The 21,768-nt window shown below is 45.3% G+C and overlaps 1 protein-coding gene across 1 annotated transcript; it reads right to left on the bottom strand.

Moving 5' to 3' along the window:
• Positions 1–3,868: 3,868 nt before the first annotated feature.
• Positions 3,869–20,689, bottom strand: fam53b (family with sequence similarity 53 member B). The gene is made up of 5 exons (XM_041963417.1): positions 20,523–20,689; positions 13,981–14,212; positions 13,094–13,148; positions 9,728–10,491; positions 3,869–4,983 (listed from the first exon to the last, which is right to left on the bottom strand). The coding sequence occupies exons 2-5, from the start codon at positions 14,068–14,070 to the stop codon at positions 4,621–4,623; spliced, it is 1,272 nt and encodes a 423-aa protein (XP_041819351.1). The 5' UTR covers positions 14,071–14,212; positions 20,523–20,689; the 3' UTR covers positions 3,869–4,620.
• Between the last annotated feature and the right edge of the window lie 1,079 nt (positions 20,690–21,768).

Here is a 21,768-nt window from a genome sequence, read left to right as displayed (position 1 = left end):
AGGAGAACGTGGCTGCCTGTTGAACTGTCCTACATCCAGTGCTAACTCTCTCCTGGAGGCCTCATTCGCACCAAGTTTGTAACCACATCCGAAGTTGAGATTTTAAATGTGTTGTTTTTCTAAAGCATGAAAACATACATTTTTGGCTCCTGCACGTTGGAATGATTTCGAAGTTAAATCTTAAACGAAGTCAGATGTTTTTCGAAGCGAGGCCCCTCGAGATCGCGCTGCATCTTTGCAGAGTTTGCACACACGGCTGCAGTGTGCCTCTGAGCCCACTTTCACACACGTTTTTATGTCATCTGTTTGGGTTAGGCTCCTCTTACACGGCGCGCACACTGCAGCTCTTGTGCCGCACCTGCATTTACCCACCTTAACAACTGCCAGCTGCGCGCTACCTTGAACTTTCATCTCCACTCATTTAGCTCTTCCTGTTTGACAGGAAACGGCGGGTCAGCTGACCAGACACCGCTGCACACCTGCAGCCCCAAATGCACAGTTATCCATGGAAACATGCACTTGTTTTGACAGCAGCCAGTTATTTGTCCCCTCCCTTGTGTCTGTGTGTGTGTGTGTGTGTGTGTGTGTGTGTGTGTGTGTGCAGCGCTGGTCCATGTGCAGGCCTCTTGCTGCTACTCGCCAAGCCGCATGGTTTCCCCGCATTTCATCACTCTCTTTCCCTTGTGGGCAGCGGTGCCAACAGCACTCGGTGGCGTGGGAGGGCTCTGGAACTTCAGAAGTCGTCGGGTTCGGAGCAGAGGCCTGAATTTCCTCCCTTTCCTGGCTGCCCCCGACCCCACCCCGTTCTTCCCTCTGAGTCTTTGCAGGCAATCTGAGAAGTGTCTCAGTTCATACACAGAGCAGCCTGTACTCTGCTGACATAGTCACAGCCGTCACAGGTCCCTCCAGGGACACGACCCCCCCCACTCGACTGTCCACCAAAGCCTCAGAGGCCCTGAATCCCGGGACACTAAGCATGACCCCGTGATGTCATACCAGAGCGTGTGCGTATGTCTAATCCAGGCGAGAGGGTGGTCGGGTGTCACCATGCAGTGTAAACTAACTGTTCTGGTCTGCAAAAGGTCTGAAGGCTTACAGCTGACCTCAATTTTAAAACTGTGCGTCTCTGCTGGGGCTCTCTGCTGTGAGGGGGCCCAGTTACCTTTTGTAAAAGCCAAAGCTCTCAGTTTGCGTGCTCACACCTCATGTCCTACTCCGTCCTATTGCTGAAGGGACGTCTCCTGCTTTAATCTCAACAGCTATTTAACATGAGAAGACTTGTATGACCTTGTTACGTCCCTTCCATGTGGGTGCAGACTATTGCAGCTCAGACATAACACTGGCTGAACTTTAAAAAGTCAGTTGTACCTCACACAGTTTGTGGTTTGGTCTTGCATGAATCCAACAAAGCGTGTGGGTGAGATTTGACACGACAGCTACCTCCAAGTGCAATACTGCTTATGTACAGGGGAGAGGGGAAAAAAAGTTCCTTTTGTCAGTTAGAGCTCAAGGTAAACTTTACGCCGCTCGGTTTTTATTAGAGAAGCTTCAGACAACACTTGCTCAACTGGAAATGTTTTGTGGCCGGGTGCTACTGCTACATTGTTTTTCACCCCAACCACATTTGTGCTGCCAAACCCAAGAACCAGTGCCAAGATTCAGTTTCATGTTTGAATTTGTTTATTAGAAAAGTTCCACTACTGAAGAAAAAAATTCAGTTCAGTTTTCTGTATTTTTGGAGGTGATGTTTTCTTTTTTTTTTCTTTCCGTGAAATGGAAAACTTTTTTGCAGGAATTTTAAGATAAAAATCATGGTGCTTTGTAAAGATCCATAATAGTGTTTCCCCAGTAGAGTGTCTGTATTGGAGTACTGACAGTAAATTTAGAGAACTACTGGTAATTTAGAACAATTATAGTAACCGTGTCATTACAAGCTGTCAAATGTTATGCACCATTAATACATCTGAAACACCTGTGGCAAAACTCCCACAAGTGCTGCCGGACATCTGTTGCCTAAAAACACTGATGTGTAATGTGACTCATCATTAGAGCAGATAAGACTGTGCATAACCTCCAGCAGCAGTTCAACCCTGTTGTGTCAGTGCTGGTGGGGGTTGTGGCTGGTTGTGCAGAACATTGGCACGGCACGCCCCTCCTGTTGTACTCCTATCTTCTGTCAGAACACAGCCTCCTTTCACTTCTGTCACTCCGCTGATTAAAGGCTGGGGGCCCTCAGTGTGCCAGCCTGCCACACAGCACGTTTACAAGGGTTCTGTTTACCCATTTCCTTCTCGACTCATTACCCGAAAAGGGTTTAGCCGGTGAAAAGCAGCGGCTTGCATGTACCACAGGCGGCTCTGTGACAGTGTAAATATGGCCTCACTATGCAAGCACACACTTTCTCATGCAACAGCATGGTAATCAAGTCTATTACAAGAGTATGCATTGGCCTACTAGGCGAGTTTAATCCCACAGTTATGCTTTGTGTGGAATTTGAGCCTGGAGTATAGCATGTCAAGCAATCTTTAAATTACTCAGCCGGTCTTTCATGAGGTGACTTTCCTCCCTCAGTTGCACCATACACTTTCAAAGAATGACGAGCATCATCGCAAGTCTGAACAGACATGCTGACGTGGTATGCGATCGTAGTGGAGCAGTGAATCAAAAAGTTCATGACAGTATAATTCTGGAGGTTTGCACAGGCACCAGAGTTGGGGAGGGGAAGCAGACAAACGGAGCAGCGGCAGCAGCAGCCCTGACACATGGCCCACATTCACAGCCGCCTCCCACGTCACCGTGCTCCTCAGAGAAAAAGCCCCTTTTGTTTGCTAGCACAGCGAGGGAGGGAGGTCTCTGGGGTGAACCGCCGCTCAGCTCCACCACTCCACCCGCCATCAAAAAAAAAAGAAAAACAGGGACCGGACTTCCCACCCCTGTCCGGCGTCCTCCCTACTCACTCCCCGCTTCAGCACACAAACACAGGCTCATCAGTAGTACCACTACTACGGTTGTGATTGTCTTTTCCTGCTACTTAATTGGGTCAGTCTGCATTGTTGCATTCAAGGCGCCTCAAACAATGACCTTGCTGTTAATGCATGTGCTCTGCTAACAGCGGTAGTGGAAGAACGCTTTCTTCCAGATTATTCACTTAAATAATTTAGCGATGCCAAAGTGTCCTGCATTAAAAATGTACTGAAGTAAAAAGTGCAAGTTTCTACTTTAAAGTATCACAAGTAGCAGAATTGTCCATCAGTGTTATATTATTAGGTATTAGATCAGTGGTTCTTAAACTTTTTCTGGCATAGGCCCCTTCAGAAGCTGAAAAAAGTTCATGCCCCCCACCCAGCAATTTTAAGCAGTCATTAACAATAATTCAGGCAGCAATTTATAAAAAGGAGCCAAGATGAACTGCACTGAAATAAAGGTCACCACAATAGCATCAGCAAACTCTATTTTCACTCCATAAATTATTTTCCTTCGGTCATCCACTTCCTCTCTACAGTGGCTCTATGGCCTCCCCAGGAGAGCCCACCCACCAGTTCGAGAACCACTGGATTAGATTATATTGTAGATTTTTTGATTATTATTACAGAAAGCGTGTTTATCATGAAAGATTTTGGAGTAAAATTATATTTGCCGCTAAAATGCATCTTAAAGTAGCTTTAAAATTGAAGTTCTCAAAGTAGAAATACCTCAAAGTTAAAAGTTCAGTAAAAGTACAAAATAAAGTACATTATACTCAATCCATGAGATTATATTCGACCACTAGCAAAATGTACAGGGCCCTTCTGGATTTATATGCAATTACACTGCATCCAACATTCGCTTCATAGTCTGCTTGGAAACTTAAATAACGTGATGACAAAGGCACATTTAAAACTGTGTTTATTTGTATAGAAATATGCTCATGTTTAACATAACTTTGTAGTTACAAATCATATAAGAAAGAATATTAACGCTATTAGCATCACAAAGTTTCTCTCAAACAAACGGGAGCATAGACCTAAGAGAGAAGCCTGATGTTACTGTGTGAAATGTTAAGCTCTTCAATATACTTTACAGGTTGTGTGTGCGTGCAGCTTGTTGCTCAGTAAGAGTGGAAGGGGCTTTACTAACAGTAGCTCTCAAAGTAGTCCCCATTCCTGTCCATCATGTACTCGTGTACGGTTGAAGGTCAGAGGAATGGACACTGGTTCTAGTGCAGAGAATTTATACAAACCTGCTGTGAATTCTCTCCAAATGTAGTACAATGAAGATAATCAGGGTTAAAGACCCCAGTCTCTGAGCCAACATTAATATATCACTTTTCTATTTAGCAGTTTTATTATCCCGAATCCGTCCTCCCCGACTTCCTTGTTCTCCTGAGACACAGTTGAGATACCGCACGTGGCGGAAGTAGCTTCTGACTACACAAAGTCCCCAAAAATGGGCTTTTAGCGCCCAAAGCTCCCGCTCAATCTCTCCTTGAGGGAAAAAAAAGACGACAAGTGCTGAAACGCTCATAACATTAGCTTTCCACTTGCTTTGTCCTTAAGACTATCAGTACTGTTTGCTGTACCACCTGGTGATAAACATTCGGCCCCCTAAATTAGCTCCCCCCCAAGAGGAAGACAGTCCAGCTCAGTTCCTCTCAATCTGCTCAATGTCGAGCTCGCCTCCAAGCTGATACGCGTCCTTCCTCATGCTACACAGCCCCGCCCACAGGGGCTCATTGTCCTTCCCATTGGTCGACCCCGGCGTCACGCCGCCGCAGTCCGTGAAGTTCCAGTCCGCCTCCTCAACGGTGGGGTCTGACGACACGTCCCTGCTGATCTCGCCCTCTTTGGTCCGAGGCTGAACGTCCTCCGAGCTGTGTTCGTTCGCAGACGAGTCGTCGGTGTCGCGCTGAGCCGTGCTCCTGAGAGTGAGGAGGGCCTGGTTTGACTCACAGCTGTCTTCGCCTGTGATCCCAGGGCAGCTGAGGCTGTGGAAATTCCGAAGTTTCTGTGAAAAAAACAGAGAGGTCGTTTTTTTAGAAGTGTAAAATTGATATAAGCACATACTTCAACACATATGTCAAATCTGGAAGTCTCCATGGTGATGGCATATTTAGTGACGGACTTAAAAACATTTCCTTCATCTCAGACTATGACCCATGTCCTAACTAGGGCACAAACAAAAGAAAAAGCATACAGCCATCTTATGAAAACAATCCCTCTACTGTACTCATACAGTGTGTGGGTGAGCCAGTGAGGTCAGAGTTGGACACTGGGCAACAACCACTATAATATTAAAAAAGTGACATGATTTAAAAGGGTATAAATTTAGCCTGTGTTACATACTGGAGCAACTGGTAGTTTGACGAGTGAGGCTATGTGATCTGAGGTCCAACGGGAACCCAGGCAGCAAGTGGCCAGATACCCGGAGGGCAGACATCACTCATGTCAGCCTTTTCGACTCTGCCGGCCTTTCACTGGCACTGCACAATGAACACATACATCTGGTAAACCCAGAAACTTCCTTAGGCGAATCTGCATGTGCCAGCACTGCTGCAGGCAAGTCCTGTGACAGCTGTGCGCGCTGGAGCGGGAGGCTTTATGACGGAGGCTTATCCAATCTGTACAGCTAATGTGGAGGGCAGGACAGCTGCCTCATGCCTGACCACTACGGTGCTGGGCCAGAAGGACACAGGAGAATAAGGGCTCTGTGAAACCTCCTGTCACTTGTGCGCTTATGTAATACTTAGCATGGGCCTGTTGGGGGGATCACAGCCAAGTGTACGAACTGCAGCTGCAACTAATCGATAGATTAAAGATTAATCTATGGCTTTTTTATGATTCAAGATTCAAGGTCGTCTTCTATCTGCTCATTTTGTCTAGAGTTTGAAAAGCCCAGAGAGATAAGGTTCATCATGATAGGCGATACAGAAAGGCTGTATGTCCTTACATTTAAGAAGCTGGAACTTCAGAATATTTGGCATTTGTATATTGTACAAACAATTAATTAAGGAAGTGGTTAATAGATTTGCTGTTGCTCCACTAATCAAATGAAAACTGTTTAAAAAACTGTTTGAATCTTAAGATTAAAGAATAGCACAAGATTGTGTTTTGAATTGTGCTACAATTGCTAAATCAAAGCACAGATTGCTTTGATTTAAATGCCAATAAGTTTAATGCTAACAATGTCAATGCAAACATTAGCAGGTTACCACGTTCACCATCTCAGTTTAGTGTGTTTGCATGCTAACATTTTCAAATTAGCACTAAACACAATGTATGGCTGAGAATGTCACTGGTTTTGCAAGTATATATTGTCAAAACTCAAGTATTGGACAAATCAAAATTGGGAACTGATGATGGCACTGGAAGAAACATCAAAGGACCACTAAAGTAACTACAGCTCATCCTGAGGGGACCATGAATGTCTGTACCAAATATTATGCCAATCCGTCCAATAGCTGTCAAGACATTTCACTCAGAACCACAGATGTAAACCTCATGGTGGCGCTAAAGGGAATCATCAAAGTCATTAGGGTCCATCACCTGGGAACCATCAATGTCTGCACAAAATATTGTATCGACCCATCTGACAGCTTTTGAGACCAAAGTGGTGGAGCCACTTGCCAGAAAGCTTCTGTTACTTAAAATGATAAATTTATAGCTCCGCCTGTCCATTGATCAGTTCAGCTCTTTTGCAACCACAATGACATTCACATATTCTGGATTTATCACCCATCAAAGCTTCAGGTCCGCGAATGTGAGAGCGGTGAGAGTTCTGAAGAGGGCAGCGAAGTAAGGTTGAACTGTAACGTTATGATCCACCTCTTGGACCTGACAGCAGTGAGAAAGGTCTCTGCATCAGGCAGCAGTAGATCAAACGGGGGCCCTGCTGTTTTTCTTGGCGCTGGTCAAGCGGCTGCATTTGTCAGCACCAGGCCAGTGTCACATTGCTGCCTTCTGCATTAGCACTTCAGGCTTCTTGCCCGGACCATGGGACCAGACTGATAAGGCTGTGAGTCGTCTGGACTATAGCAAAACGGTGCCATCGACGTCAACTAAAAATGCAGCTCTAACTTAGAACAAATGGAGAATGCTCTACTAACTTACTGCGCCACATTACAATGAGGGTCATGAATAAGTTCTGCCTGTGTCCATGTTTGTCTGCAACTATCACCCAATGAAATGGAGACGCGAGCAGAAAGCCTCCTCATCCATACTGACCTTGACTCTCCGTCAATAAAAGCTGATCAATAGCTCATGAGGCCCGGTTGTGGCAGCGATCCACCCACTGAGCTGAATTTACAGAAATCAATATCTCTTTACCCAACACGCATCTCCCCTGTGCAACGATCTATAACCTCTGCCACAGCTGCTCTACTTCCTGACATTCATGGAGCCGCAGTGAACCACGCAGAGGGTAGCAGTTTCTCCCTGGGTAAACTACACCGCTGTGGCGTGTGGGTGAGAGGACACTTTAGAGACACTCTCAGCACTGTGACCAATCTTTGAATAGTAAGGTGACTTTGAATGCTGATAGGGTGACGCGTGTGGAGCACGATAAAGCCCCCGAGCTGAGTGCCAAGCAAGGTTGGTCTGTGAACACAAGTGAACATCTCTTCCACCGATTTCCTGAATCTTCACAGCTGCAAACAATTAGTCAACTTTGCAATTAAATTAATAATCTATAAAATGTCAGAAAATAGTAAAAATTGCCCGTCACAAGTTCCTAGAGTCCAAGTGACCTCTTCAAACAGCTTGTTTTTCTAAAACCTGAGTATATTCGATTTAAAATCATATAAAACCAGAGAGCACAGACCTCCACCGAGGCCAATAATCCCTCTTCTATAATATGTAACTTCACGGTCAGTATTATTGCTTGTTCTCGTGAAGCATAAACTTCTTCTAGTGGAATTTATTGCAGACAATTCACATTAGATGTGAGCAGGAGTAGAATTAGTCACATGATATGTGTGTATTTCTGTTTCCATGGCCACACTATGGTTTGGGAGAATAGCGTTGTTACGATTGTGCCATCTTTACAGTTGTTTGTATTCAGAGCAGCTACGTGTGTCGGCGACCCCAGAGGATTGCTGGTACCAGTTAATGTGTACTGTGATATGGACTTATCGTATTTCTGCATGCTATGTTTTGCGCAGTTGAACTTGACTGGATTTTAAGATGTAAGGCATTTATTACGCCATATCTCGCAATGTTAACGAAAGTGAGAATTTGTGGGTCTGCCCCGTGCTTCAGACCCCCTCCCAAATTCAATGGGTTCCTCCTTGGCCAAAATCAGGCCAGTAGTCTTTCTCTAATCCTGCAGAAAGGCAAACAAACTGGGCCAAACTGAAAACATAACCTCCTTGGTGGAGTTAACAAAGAAGAGAGGCAAATCCTCAGAAGCTGGAATTGGCAAAGGTTTGGCATCATTTCCTGATAAATACCTTCACAATTAAGGGATTATGAAAACTGATGTTTGTTGATTTTTGGGTCGACTGACTTATGCAACTAAACCCAGAGGCAGTGCCGATAACTGGGCCAACTGGGAGTCATTTAGTCCAGGAGTCATTTTGCCTCTTTAAAGAAATTAAAAAAAAGATCTTTCCCTCGAGAAAAAAAACAAAAATACAAATAACGCCATAAAACAGTTTCTCGTGGTTTCAAGGGTTTCATTCCATCCACCTGAGCTGCGAGCCAACGTCACAGCAGTCCCTTTTAATAGAGCAGAGCAGAGAACACAGAGCACAAACAGCAGGACAGATCCAATGCTAACAATCGCAGCACCCTGACATTCCTCTATGAAAACACTGTAAGATGCCGCGCCTGACGCTCTTTTCTCCACGCTGACCTCGTCCCTGTTTGGAGCGTGCGTGGCGTCTGCTCGTCCTGTCACGGCAGCGCCGCTGTTAAGACACTGCTGAACTCTGGGTGACTTTCTCAGAGGGGCCAAGTCCAGCTCCGTGTTTATGATCCACTCTGTGTACGTGTGAAATTTTACTGAGCGTGTCTGTGTGCTTGTGGGGCAAAGAGACAAACGCCTGCCAGGCCGCGCAGATGAAACGGATGGTCTGTTGAAACACGCTCGGCTTCAGAAGTGGATCAGCTCGAGCCAGCGGTTTCATAAGATCGCTTCTTTTATGATCCAAACTCATCTGACTTCTTAATTCCTGCTTTGATCAAATCATCAGCCCTCCATTTCTGTGAGTGAAAATACACACCCGCGTAATGGAATGCGACCCAGAACGGCCCGCATGAGCAAACGATCGCCTTCATTTAACGACAGTGCCTGCAGAAACGCTTTGAGGTGTGCTGAGGGAGAACAGACACAATGGCGTGACCTCAGTTGGAAGTGTTTGTTTATCCAACATGGAAGCAGCAAATTGCCACAACAGCAGAGTATAAATAGCTAATGTTCGTGAGACTGATGGACCCAGCAGAGCTTCCAGCTGGCACCACCATTTCCTGAGGGTCTTGTCTGTCTGGAGACTGGACAGAGGTCTTTTGGAGCACGTAAGAGGTCTGTGGCAAGTTCAAACAAATAAATGCCACATAAAATGCCACAGGAAGTTGCTTCTTATAAATTATATGAAAAGCTAGGGCGCAACATTAAAGATACTGTTTAACAGAGTGTATATACTGCAATCTCTGCCAGTTTGTTGTAAAATCAGAGCATACTGTCATGATTAAATATGATGCAAAGCATCCTCTTTCTGTCTGATGTGCTTTCCAAAGTAACTTTAAATACCAACCTGGGTCATCTTGGCCAGGTCCAAAGAAGGCCTCTGTTTGTGTGAGTCAGCTGGTCGTCTGCGTTTCACGCCAATCTTCTTGTCGTTAAGGACGCACGGCTGTGAGCGGCTACGGGCAAGACCCCCCTGTCCACCACGGCGCTCCAGCTCTGGAGTGGAGTCAGGGGAGCTGGGTGGCGAGGGTCCACGAGGCTCAGGGAGGCAGATCTGTTCGTGAGAGAGGTAGACGGGCTGCGCAGGGGGCTCGGAGGCCAGGGGCATGGAGGAGGAAGGCGTCAGGCCGGTGAAGGTAGAGGGGCAGGGGAGACGCTGGGTGAAGCAGGGCAGCTCCAGGGTGTTGGAGCGGGCGGGCAGGCTGAAGCTGGAGCTGCGCTGCATGGCCGGGAAGCCGAGCTGCGCGCTGCCAACTCCCCCGCGCTGGACGCTGCCGCCGCTGTGGCACCTCCTCTTCTCCACCGTCGTCCACACACGAGAGCCCTGAGGGCGCCAGGTAGAGCGGCAACCGCCGAGCTCGTCTGAGCAGGACAGGGACCGGCACTGCCTCTTGCTGGGGGGTGCATTGGAGGGCGACGACGCAGCCTCAGTCAGGCTGAGGTCTTGCAGCAGGCTGGAGATTGTGCTCGAAGTGGAGCCAACATCCCAATCCCAGTGGGCAGAACTTCTGTGCGCCTCAGGCAGGACGTCCCACAGGCTCTCCAGGCTGGTCCCAACTGGCCTCTGTTGTATGGCACAGCTGTGGCCCACCTCACACCACCGGCTTGTCTCTGCAACAAAACACAAGATTCATTTTGATTAAATAACCTTCAACAAAATCTGACGACAGACAAGATTTTCCCCTAAAATATAGGAAATGATTTATGGCAGAGCTTCTGAAAGCGCACACCGGACCGAACAGCGGGTCAATTCAGATCTAGACTCAGTGATTGTTAACTGCCGACTGTCTGCCACTTCCAGCCAGCAGAATATTGATGAAATGAGAAAATGAACGTATCTAATGTTAGCTACCAGCGGAAGAAGCATGTCCATCCTGCAAGTGATTGTGCATTAGCTTGCAACCCCTGGCAACGACTCAAAAAGTCCTTAATTCATAGGTCACCGTTCTACGGAGTTGGATTATTCTCCACCTCCATCCTCTCTTCTCCCATCAGACACTCGGCCCCCAGGCTGGATGTTCCCTGGAGCCGACAGCAGCTCACTGGCTGAACTACCGGTGGTCACTTCAGAGTTGTCGGAGAATCACTCAGCAAGAGGCGTCACTTGGGTTTATTCTTATCTATATACTATCGTACTGAGTCTCAAACTGAGTATTTTTGTTTGCTTCCTGGGATCCCAAAGAGGATTTTTTATTGCGATAAAGACTCATTCGCTGCTGGTACCGTGGGTTTTATACTAAGCACTGACTGCCTCCTTGGTGGAGGTCTTTTCTAGTCATCATTATGGATTTTCTGGGTTTTTTAGGCCTTTTTATGACAAAAGGTTAAAAAAAGGTGAATTCTATTTCTCAATGAACTTTACGAGTATGGGAAACACATCAATTTGTTTGTGTGTGTGTGTGTTTTGTCTATCATACTGCCAGCTTTTGTTCAGGATCAACTTCCATCATAATGTGTGCTTCCAGCAGTTTTATGAATTCATTTGTACATCACGTTGGACCAAAGCTTCTGCCAAATGAATAAATGTTTCAAACAAGGCTTCCGCCATGAGACAGTAAATCTTAAAGTAACTCTGCAGCTGGTATAAGCTTGTAAAATCTCCCTGCTCTTCACACTTTATTTTTCATTAGGAGTGACATCATCATCATCATCATCATCATCACTGCTTCAGGGCTGTATTTTATTTCAGTGTCAAAAGGAATTTTTAAAAAAAGTATCAGAATCAGTTTTGCTTTTTTATTTGAAATTTTATGGAGGACAAATTAAAACAACTTGCCTAAAAATTCAAACCTGGTGTGCAAACTCCTTTAGAAGAACAAAACACTACACTACAATATGAGAATAACTTCTGGCTTGAACCTCCGAAAAAACAAACGTTTTTTTAGTGCCAAGGTTTTACGGTCATGAGAGGTTATGTTTGGCAACCTCAACATGGACGACATCCGTGACACAGTTCCAGTCCGGGTCGGCATGTTGGTCTCAGCATGTGTACTTTGTATTGACACTACTCCCTGCTTCATGTAATTGGCACTAAAAATAAATCCTTTCCTTCGGGCGCTGCTTTAGTGTCACAGCTGATTGTGAAAGAGAACGGAGCTTAATGTCTAACCGACTCAATATCAAACCTGGACTCAGCTGGAGCTAGGCTTGATAAAACGTCAATAAACCATCATAAACATTCTGGCGTGTCCTCTTGTTCTTTTGTCGAGATCTACGAGAAGTCTGCGTCAGACCAGCTCCATATCTGCCACCGCTGATGCCCCACCACCGTAGCGACCGTGGCAGGAAAGCACCTGTTATTGCCACAACAGAAACTCTAGCTGAATGGGTCAGCCAAGTGAACTGGTCAGTCAACTCTGAGTCAGACGCTGAACGTCGCAGCCACGGCCCACTCCTGGTATGCAAAAGGTCTATTCTTCTCCACTGGATATAAAATCCCCAACAAAGGGCAGTGTGAACAACACCTACTGGTACTGCTGTGCTCTCTGACAGGACTCTGCCGGTCTTACACACTCGATGCCAAGTTACTGCAGGGCCAGAATGCCATTTAATCTTACAACACAAAGGCTGTCACTCATGCAGCTGGGTAAACTTAGGATATGGCCTTTGTAGTCATAACCAAATTTTCAACTTGAGGACAACATGTTCTCAGCTTTAAAGCATGCAGGAGTGCCATGAGATCTCTGCTAATGATACGCTGCTAACACGTAGTTATTGACACGCATTCATCTTGCCAGAAACGCTTGTCAGACATGTTTCACATAATGCCATGTGACCACAGACCAGATGCAGCAGAGGCTGGCCTGCTGCCCATGATTTCTATGAAATGCGACAATATGACAGGCCCCTCCTAAGCACTGCTGTCAGTGAACACCTGACATTTTCTGGCCTCTGAAGCTGCTGAGGACTGTTGAAAGAACAAATTGACTTGTCATGTGCAGTATGTAATGGGAAGTAAGGGACAGTGACTGACAAAAGTGGCCTAAAAAGGAAGGCATGTTGCAATGATGTGTAATTTATACCAAAGCAGCAATTCCTTTTATATGTCTGGTGCTGTTAGGACACTGTGGCAATGTTGAATTCACATTAATTCATCAATGTGCTCTAAGTACATGCTCTAACTTTCCACCAAATTCACTATTCCTAGTTCTTTATCGCTAAAATGATTCATATCATCCTTACAGCAGTGGGTGTGTACATGGCTGAGACTTACCCATGAGTCCACAAGAGAAAAGTGCAGTCCCCTGGCTCATGGTCTGTGCCTGGAACTGCAGAAATGCAAGAGAGGTTCACTGTCAGCTCGCCAGAAACCAGAAAGTCACTTAAATAGGTTTGCTATGTGTCAGTGTCAGTAAAAAGCTACTGTAAAGTAAAATTTTTTGTACTGTATGTTGGCCCAGAGAGTGTATGTCGTAGAACATTTTTTGCTGCGTGTGACCTATCAACAGAGAGGTTCCACTATAAATGCCTCTGATTGACGCTCAGTCTCAGAGCAGGATGACTTCATTTCACGTGGCTGAGAGGGCAAAGTCAGTCCACACTGCTGGGGGAATTTTTCACTCTGCGCTGGCAGAACGACTCTTTCTACTGCATGGATGCTGATTAGAAAATGAGTCAGAGCTGCTCAGCCTAGTGGAACTAAAATACTCCTTTGTCGTTTTGATTGAAGTAAATGGAACACGAAGGATTCAACACCAAATGACAAACGCCCTGCTGATAACAGTTGGCAGCTATTATGATGCAATTATCAGTGATGGTAAGATAAACATCCCTTGTTCGCGGTCTTCAACATCCAAATAGTTTTTTTGACATCACTTCCTGACATTCAGTAAGGCAACACTTGTGAATTCTCCAACAAATTTGCCTCCGGAGAAGCTAAAACTCAAGTGATTTAAGTTGGCAAAACAGGAAAATATGAAGGAGAGCCATAAAACGGTTGCAGACTGATGAGTAGCCAGCAATAATATCCTGATTTAGAGAAGCGCCTTGTTGTCTTCCCCCTTTACAAGCGCAGTTGAGGCCTGTTGACATGGCTACATGTAAACAGGAAATGACACATTTCACACCGAAAAAAAAAAGAAGTAAAAAATAACATCTCACCGGGCCAAAATCTGTACTTTTGGATGTTACATCGTCGGCACCCTTCTTTTCCAGTGTTTTCTTGTAAATGATCACCATGGCAACGCACATCCTTGTCCCAAGGCGTTCCTGTGAGGGCAAGAAAAGCTGACGGCCATCTTGACGGGCACGGTGTGAGCGGGCTGGTTTCTCATAAGCTTTCGACAGAAGCCCTCGATTCCTTCAGGAATGTGTTTCACTCCTCGGCCCAATCCTGAGCGGACACACAAAGATGAGCACGGGATTAGAATTCAGTACATTTCTGACATTCTGTCGACCATATAAGCAGAGAACAATCCAGCTGGATTGGGGAGAACAGATCCCCTGGGTGGAGGCTCTGAGACGGTCAATGGAGAGAAAACCCGCTGCTCCCTTGAGGAAACGCTCAACTGAAAATATATGTTTTGAGTGTGTAGCTTCCTGCTTCTTCGTGGATTCACAGCAGTTACAGTACAATCGATTCCAATCGCAACACGTGACAAAAATGCTGGATCCTCCTTAAAAAAATGGGCATTAATTAGACCCAGTAACCCACCCATTAGTGTTTATTGGTGTTCCCTGCATTATGTACTTATGTGATGCTGCAGGTGGTACACCAGGCAGGGGCCATGCACTTTAGGTGGCGTTGAGCCGGAGTTGTGTTTACAAAAAGTTAAGCGATAATTCCTGCATAGTTAACCTTTAAATATCAAACACTGATAGAAACTTTTCAAACCAGTTCTACAGCATAATCAATTTCTTTGGCTCTGAACTGTGTGCTCAGTATGCTTCAAACAGTAGTTGCTTTGATAAATACACTAATTCTGACAAGAGTTTTGAGGCTATGATGAGGCGACAGTGCTACCACATACATGGAAGCTGCATCTTTAGCCATCTTGTGGAGAAACCCTTAAAAAGTGGATAATGCTGCAGGAGTGGTTTAAGAAATGTCTGTGCCTTTGTAACGACTGTGAATCCAAATGTCTGCAGCTGTTGTCCTCCATTAAGGAGTGAGTTACAAACTTTCCAAAGCCACCTTTCAAGCCTACAGGCGCTGAGAATGACAAAGGATTGAATGATCTCACACACATTCAAGCGTTGTGGAATCTGAGGTTACTGTAATGCTCCACTCCTGCTTTTAATTCTCAAGTGAGCAAACGCTTTGATTGGCAAGGCGTCGTCTCTGTCACCATATGGGGGTCTGTAATTTGCAATTTCACCCTCCACCGTGTCACCAGAACTGGACCCCTATACCTTGTTTTGTTCTTGCCTGTACATGTGGAGGATCATCAGCTATCTGAGAGAAAGAGAGTTTCCTCAAAGTTTTCCACACTGGAGCACACAGAGAGGAATAGAGCAAAGTCAAAGTTGTGTAATTGAATACTCAGGGCTGGCTGGGAATAGCTGACCTTGCGGTTATCAAAACAACCCTCTTCACATTAGTGCTGCACCACGGTTACAGTAAAACAGCTGATTGGCCACAGATGTAAATCTATATAATCATCGCAGAGGTTTTTTTTTTACTACCGCCAGATCAGTTCCACTTGAGGCTACGTCAGGTAGCCGACTGAAACAAAGTGCAGTGGACACGAGACGGTCGCAGGATGCCTGCAAGGTCGGAGAGTGTCTGCTTGAATGACAGAGCAACTGCAAGCACGAGAAGGGGGGGGGGGGGGCAGAGAGAGACGGGCGTACGTGAAACAAAAGAGTGTTCTGTGCAGAAAATGAGACACCGTGGGAAACAAAAGAGGCGACATCAGAGGTTGTGGGTGGTGGGGTGGAGTGTGTGTGTGTGTGTGTGTGTGTGTACAAGAGGAGGGGGCAGTGTCACAAGACCCTGAGGGAGCTGACGTACTGGAGGTGGTGTTTGCATTCAGCATATGATTTCCATTACTAACACTTTTCACGTCAGGAGAACAACTTAAACACAAGGATGTTTTAAGCAGAGCTCTACAAAGAGATCAACACGGTTCAAAGACGTCTGGCAGCTTTGACTTGTGGCCTCTGTGAGCAGAAGAAGTGATCAAAGCTTGGTTCAGGACTAGGCCAGACCAGCGTATACTGTGCGTGACCGTTAACCACACAGATCTGGGTTTCGGAGCACAGATAACTAGGGACGTGCTGGGGTGGAGGAAACAGTTGTTTATACATTACCCTTAATGGCTCAGTGATGGATGGAGCTGGCATTGACACAGAAAGAAAAAAACCTCGCCCAGAGAAACGAATTTGGCAAAGTCAAGAAAAGCTTTTCAACATGATGTTTACCCAAACAAAAAGCTACAACGATGTTTTCCTTCCATAGAAAAATGGAAAAAAAGTTTAACTGCAGCCTGACACTCTGGACTCTAAACTGTAAACAACATCCATTACCTCCAGTTACAGAGGATGGCTACAATTTATCACCTTTCTCATGCTCCGGCATTACGTTTTCATCCCATAAAGCTAAGCCGAGTGCTTTAAATGGGCGAGGTTTATAACATAATTATAAACATTCCTCAGTTCCATGACATAAGTTGAACACACAATTATAAAAGGCCCAACCTAGCCCCACAGTCTTTGAAAGGCATTCAAACTTGTGACAGTTTGTGAATAGAAAGCATGTTGAGAAGCGCTGGCAAAGGGCAGTCTGCTTTTTCTTCTACGCACAAAGCTGTAAAGCAAGTGAGGGAGCCGCACCAAAGCATGATGTCCAACGCTTGCTGGATACACCCGACCAATCATCTTAGACTGAACGCACTGCCGTGTTCACAGGAGGTGCCACGCAGCGCCATCGGGCGTCAAAACCCGAATCACCTCCGTAGCGATGCTGCCATTATCTGGAATCAGTAGGAGCCTCTATGCTTCTGCAGCCTGATAGCTCTTTATCTGCGCTGGGACAGCAACCACCGTGACAACTGAGAAGTCTAATCTCTGAGAAGGGGAAGAACGTTGCAGGACGTTTCCCCTCAGACGTGGCTTTCCACCACATGCATACAGGCTGCTGACTGACTGCAGCAGAGTCTGCCCTGACAGCAGCTTTCCTACGAGACAGCAAATAACGCCGCCTTGGACGAGGTGATGGGACTCCACACTTCCTTTGTGGTCGCCAAAAGCCTTTCAACCATTGCTGCTTTGGGGCTTCAGAAATAGCACGCTATCGCACGGCCTGAGAGAGCGCTAGATAGGACGAGACAGGAAACCACATAGTCGATTGGGTCAACTATAAAGCGGAGGCCTGCTTTAAAGTCAACAAAGTCAGTATTTTGTATATGAGATCTACTCTATGGTAAATGGCCCTTTTCTAAGTTTCACAACTTGCGGTAAAGTCCCGAAAGACTGCAGACCATCAGCTTAGCCATCACAACAGATATCCAAACTGTGGTCACCCCTGAAAGCTCCGCTTCCCCAAGCAGCTTTTGCATACATTGCTCAGACTGTAATCCCACTGGTTAGGCCAACATTACATAAGGATTTGGAAGCTTTGTGTCTGACTGACAATTAGAGCTAATACTAATCCATTTTATTGCACTTGGAGAGCTGCTGGAAAACAACACAGTTTGATATCATTGTTGCACCTTGTGTAGGCTATTGAGCAACACATTTGTGAACTGCTCATGACAATTTATGCATCTATTTTTAGGCTTATCGCAATGCTTAATTTTTGTGCAAAAGCTTTCATCTCTGTAAATTTATGAAAAGCTTAAATGTTAAGTTGAATTTTCAGACATCCTCCCTTGACATTCCTGCATACATGGCAGTCAGATCTGTGTCCTGCTCTCAACAATCCCAGGATTGTGGCCGTCTCAGTAATCCGAGCATCTGCCGAGCACCTGAGACGGCCCGACATGCAACCTAACTGAAGGATTTGTGCTGCTCTTCATCACTGTGCTACTTGTGAAAGGAATGCTGGGTAAAGGCTTCCACGGAAAGATCCTCTTGGAGAAAATATGCATGTTCCTAAAAAGCTTGATTCCCCCGAGCTATTGGCTCTAGTGGCCTACTTTTTTCAGTGGCATGGATTGCACAGGATCCATATTTGGACTGCTTCTGTCATAATGGTGGGTGTGTTGACAGAGCGTGTCAGAAAAGGCAGACAGACATGCACTACTCATGACGACCAGATAACTGAATGACAGTTTGGCAAACCAGTTCTGCTTTTTCAGCAACACATTGCTTTCGCTGCGAAAATTCATGGTTTTTGAAACCCAAAACTTTCTTTGTTGGCCTTGTCATTAATTAGGCGTCACAAAGGCAGGTGCCACCGAGTTTTGCCACGGCTGACTGACTGAAAAGAAATTTATGAAACCCATTGTAGGGCGCAGGCTAGCCCACAGCTGTCCGCATGTTCACAGAAATTAGGCTATGTCAAACAGGAGGCACACTCTACATGTGAAGCAGTGAGTGAATAGTCAGAAATGAGCATGGCTGGGAGGCTTCAATAGTAGTTATCAAGCTCAGTTGAAGGCCTGGGGTACAGCCAAGGTCTCACAAGCATGCAGCTGCCCACTTACCATAAACACAAAGGCTCAGCATGGCTATGCATGGCAGCCAAGGAGGCCTACGTTTTAAAGCAGGCCTGCTGTTTAATTATCTCATACATAATCACATGCACTGTATACATTTGTCCAGAACAAGAGCTTTGTTGAGCTCTGTAATCGAGGCTTTCAGCACACCTGTCCAAGTTGGAGAGAAATGTCAAGCACTTGAATGCTAAATCTAACAAAGTCTGTTAATTATAAAGGGTTGGAGACACAACATCCATCTACTTCCACAGCAGTATAACACTGCTTGTTAATAGACCCAAATGAGTCACATCCAGTGGATACGTCCCTATTACCTTTCAATCAAGATGAAGAGTGGATAGGGGAAGAGCACGCTTGAGTTTCACATGCAGGAATTTATCCATCCCCCCCTACACTGCATTTCCACTGACCATAGACACATGAAACAGCATGACAAAGCCGGGGAACAAAGTTTTTTTTCCGGATGAGTGTTTGAACAATGTCATAACAGCGGCATTACGATACACAGATCTCAAGCGAGCCTTCAAATTTGGTCTAAATATTTTCAGTGATGTGGAGAGGAAAGAGGAATCATCTGCGAGCGCTGATAGGCAGCCTCTTTTGTACTTGAGCTAAAACTGTTCAACAGTTTTTTTTTTTTCTGATGAGCTTGCCAGCCCTCCAGGTGGATGCCTCTCAGTTTCAGAGGAAAAGGCCCTGAAAACTGAGCTAGTCCAAGTAACCAGCACAAACAGTCCCTTAAACCCCTTTTCCAAAATCCCTCATGAAAGGGAAATGAGTTTGGCAAAGAAACCGGTGTGACGGGAGCTCACAGAATGTTACACGCAGGCTACAGAGCAAACAGGATTTTGAACTCAACAGAAAGGCCACAAGCGACTGATGCTAAAATATGAAATGTACGCGTTTGAAACATAAACGAAACTTCTGCACTTGAACAGCAACTCTCCTGCGTTCTCTCTTTGACTTGCAATGTGTGAGTGTTCAAGCCACTTTAGCATTCGCAAGCATGGCCGTGGGACACTCTGAGGAGCTCAGGTTTAACGAGCTCTTGTGTTTATGGTCCCACTGAGCAGTTAAACTGCAGACTCTGTTGGATTGTGTGTCAGTTAGCCCTGTGTTCATACCTGAGGGGAAGGTTGGCTGGACAAAGATAAGACATCAACATTCCACAGCAACGGCACAAACCCTAACACACGGGCCGGAGGGTCTCAGGAAGACCCGAATGACATGGATGCCAGATAATGTGGCATTGTCAGGTAGCGAGGCGTGCACCAAATGGCTGTTGACGAATATTAAAAAGATCTTACACATTTGCCACCTGACAACACTGGCCTATCCTGCCATGTGTGGCATGCATGGGTGAAATCTCCAGTTTGGAGATTAGCTTCAAAGCTAACCAGATCACATAAAATGCTTTTGATCCAAGGAATGTAGTATCTCTCTGCAAACCTCATGGAAAACTCGATCACTGTGTCAGATAATCTGATTGAGATTCTGTTTATCGTCAGATGTCGAAGACGTCAGGCATACTTTCTGGGATTAAGGTGAGAAGATGAATGGAAGACACTGACATAAAAAAAATGGTTAGAAGTCACCACAAATCATTATAAAAGCCTGTATGATCATGTTTAAACTTCACATAAACTTACTGACACTTTGTTTTATTAACCTTTCCTTCTGTATTTCATCACATTGCGTTTCTGTTAATGTGTTAGATATGACAAAACAGACATTATAAAAAAAAAGTAGTTCAAGCTGCATGTAAGTAATAGCCCAGACAAGACAGAGGGGACAGGGCTCAGGCAGGAGTACACTTGAGGAAAAGTTGCTAAGCTAACTAACTGGAGCTGTGTTGAGTTTCCACAAAGAAGACAACTTTGCTGCTGCTCACTTTTCATTAAACCTGTCAGCGTAAAAAGTCACCATTCATGCGAATCGCACGCTTCCAAAACACAAGGGAGCATCACACTCCACACTTCACCAACTAGCTCCGAAGTTAGCTAGAACAGAAAACGCGTTATTTGAGCAAAAACTGTCACTCACGAGCGTCACGGTGAGCGCCTCGGACGTGCCGTTGAGTCAGTTTCGCTGGACCATGTTGGGTTTTGTTTTTAGCCGAAAGAGAGAGGGAGGCGTCGGGCATGAGGCGAAGCGCAGGTCACCCCACGTCCTGCTCCAGGCGGCTCCTGCAAACTACAACATCAGCCCTGAGCGCTGCCGTCCAAGACTGCACGCTAACGAGCCTGTGACAACATACGCGAGCAATACCACTTTAGACAGGGGGAGAGGGGGGTCCGCTAACTTATTGCTACCACTAAAACTTTCAGTTTGACTTTTATTGTCTGCGATGTTTGGCATATTCATAACTCATTCATAACTTTTTCTGTGCTCGTTCAAATTCTGATAAAGCTTGTAGATGTAGAAAGTAAGATATAATCTCTGTAAGACTTTTTGTAACATTTCCACACCCGCATGTGTAACTAGTGGTCTGGTCCACCCTCCAGTAATGAAAAGTAATCACAGTCTTGAGCTGTGCATATAGACAAGGCACTTTTCACAATATACAATGGTGTACCATGTTAATTTGCCAAGTGTGTGTGACTTAAAGAGCCAGATGGAGGGAGACAGAAAGATGTGTAATATATATACATTGACAGCCCCCCCTCAAACACACACACATTATTAGTTCAAGTATAACTTTGGTGTGTCCCAATTAAATACATTTTTTACAAACAGATGTTATCCTTCAAGGAAATGTATTCTGGCTTTATCACAACGTTCATCAGCATGCAATATGCTGCTATTTAACTTGCAATAACTGTATGCATGGTCACCTGCACAACATTTTAATATCACTCAGGTTAGTGGTTCCAAACCTTTTTACCTTCTAATGAATTACATAGAGATTTTATATTTGTAAATGTGAATACTATTAGCAGGCCTAGAGAGGTAATAAACAGTGTTTCACAGACAAAAAGAAAACATGGAGAGTTTTTTGTTGTTCTTTCTCTCTGACTAATCATCTTGCGACACCTTTAAGTTGGGAAGCACTTCCAGCAAAACTTGTTCACATATAATAACTGTTGGTTTTGTTTCTTTACTTTTCTGTTTGTTTAGACACTGTGTGTGCATTGTGAGCCACTGACAGCCAGAGAACCAGAGACAGCCAAAATCCTAGGAAAATCGATGTAACCCAATTACTGTCGTGACAAGGACTGCACAACAGTAAAGCAATGTGATTTTCTTGTCACGTCTCCAAAGGCTGCACCAGTAAAAAGATTAACAGTAA

This window comes from Chelmon rostratus, chromosome 21 (assembly GCF_017976325.1).
Source record: "Chelmon rostratus isolate fCheRos1 chromosome 21, fCheRos1.pri, whole genome shotgun sequence".
Lineage (NCBI taxonomy): Eukaryota > Metazoa > Chordata > Actinopteri > Chaetodontiformes > Chaetodontidae > Chelmon > Chelmon rostratus.
Note: the sequence above shows the minus strand (reverse complement) of the source record. Positions and strands in the feature narration are given on the sequence as shown.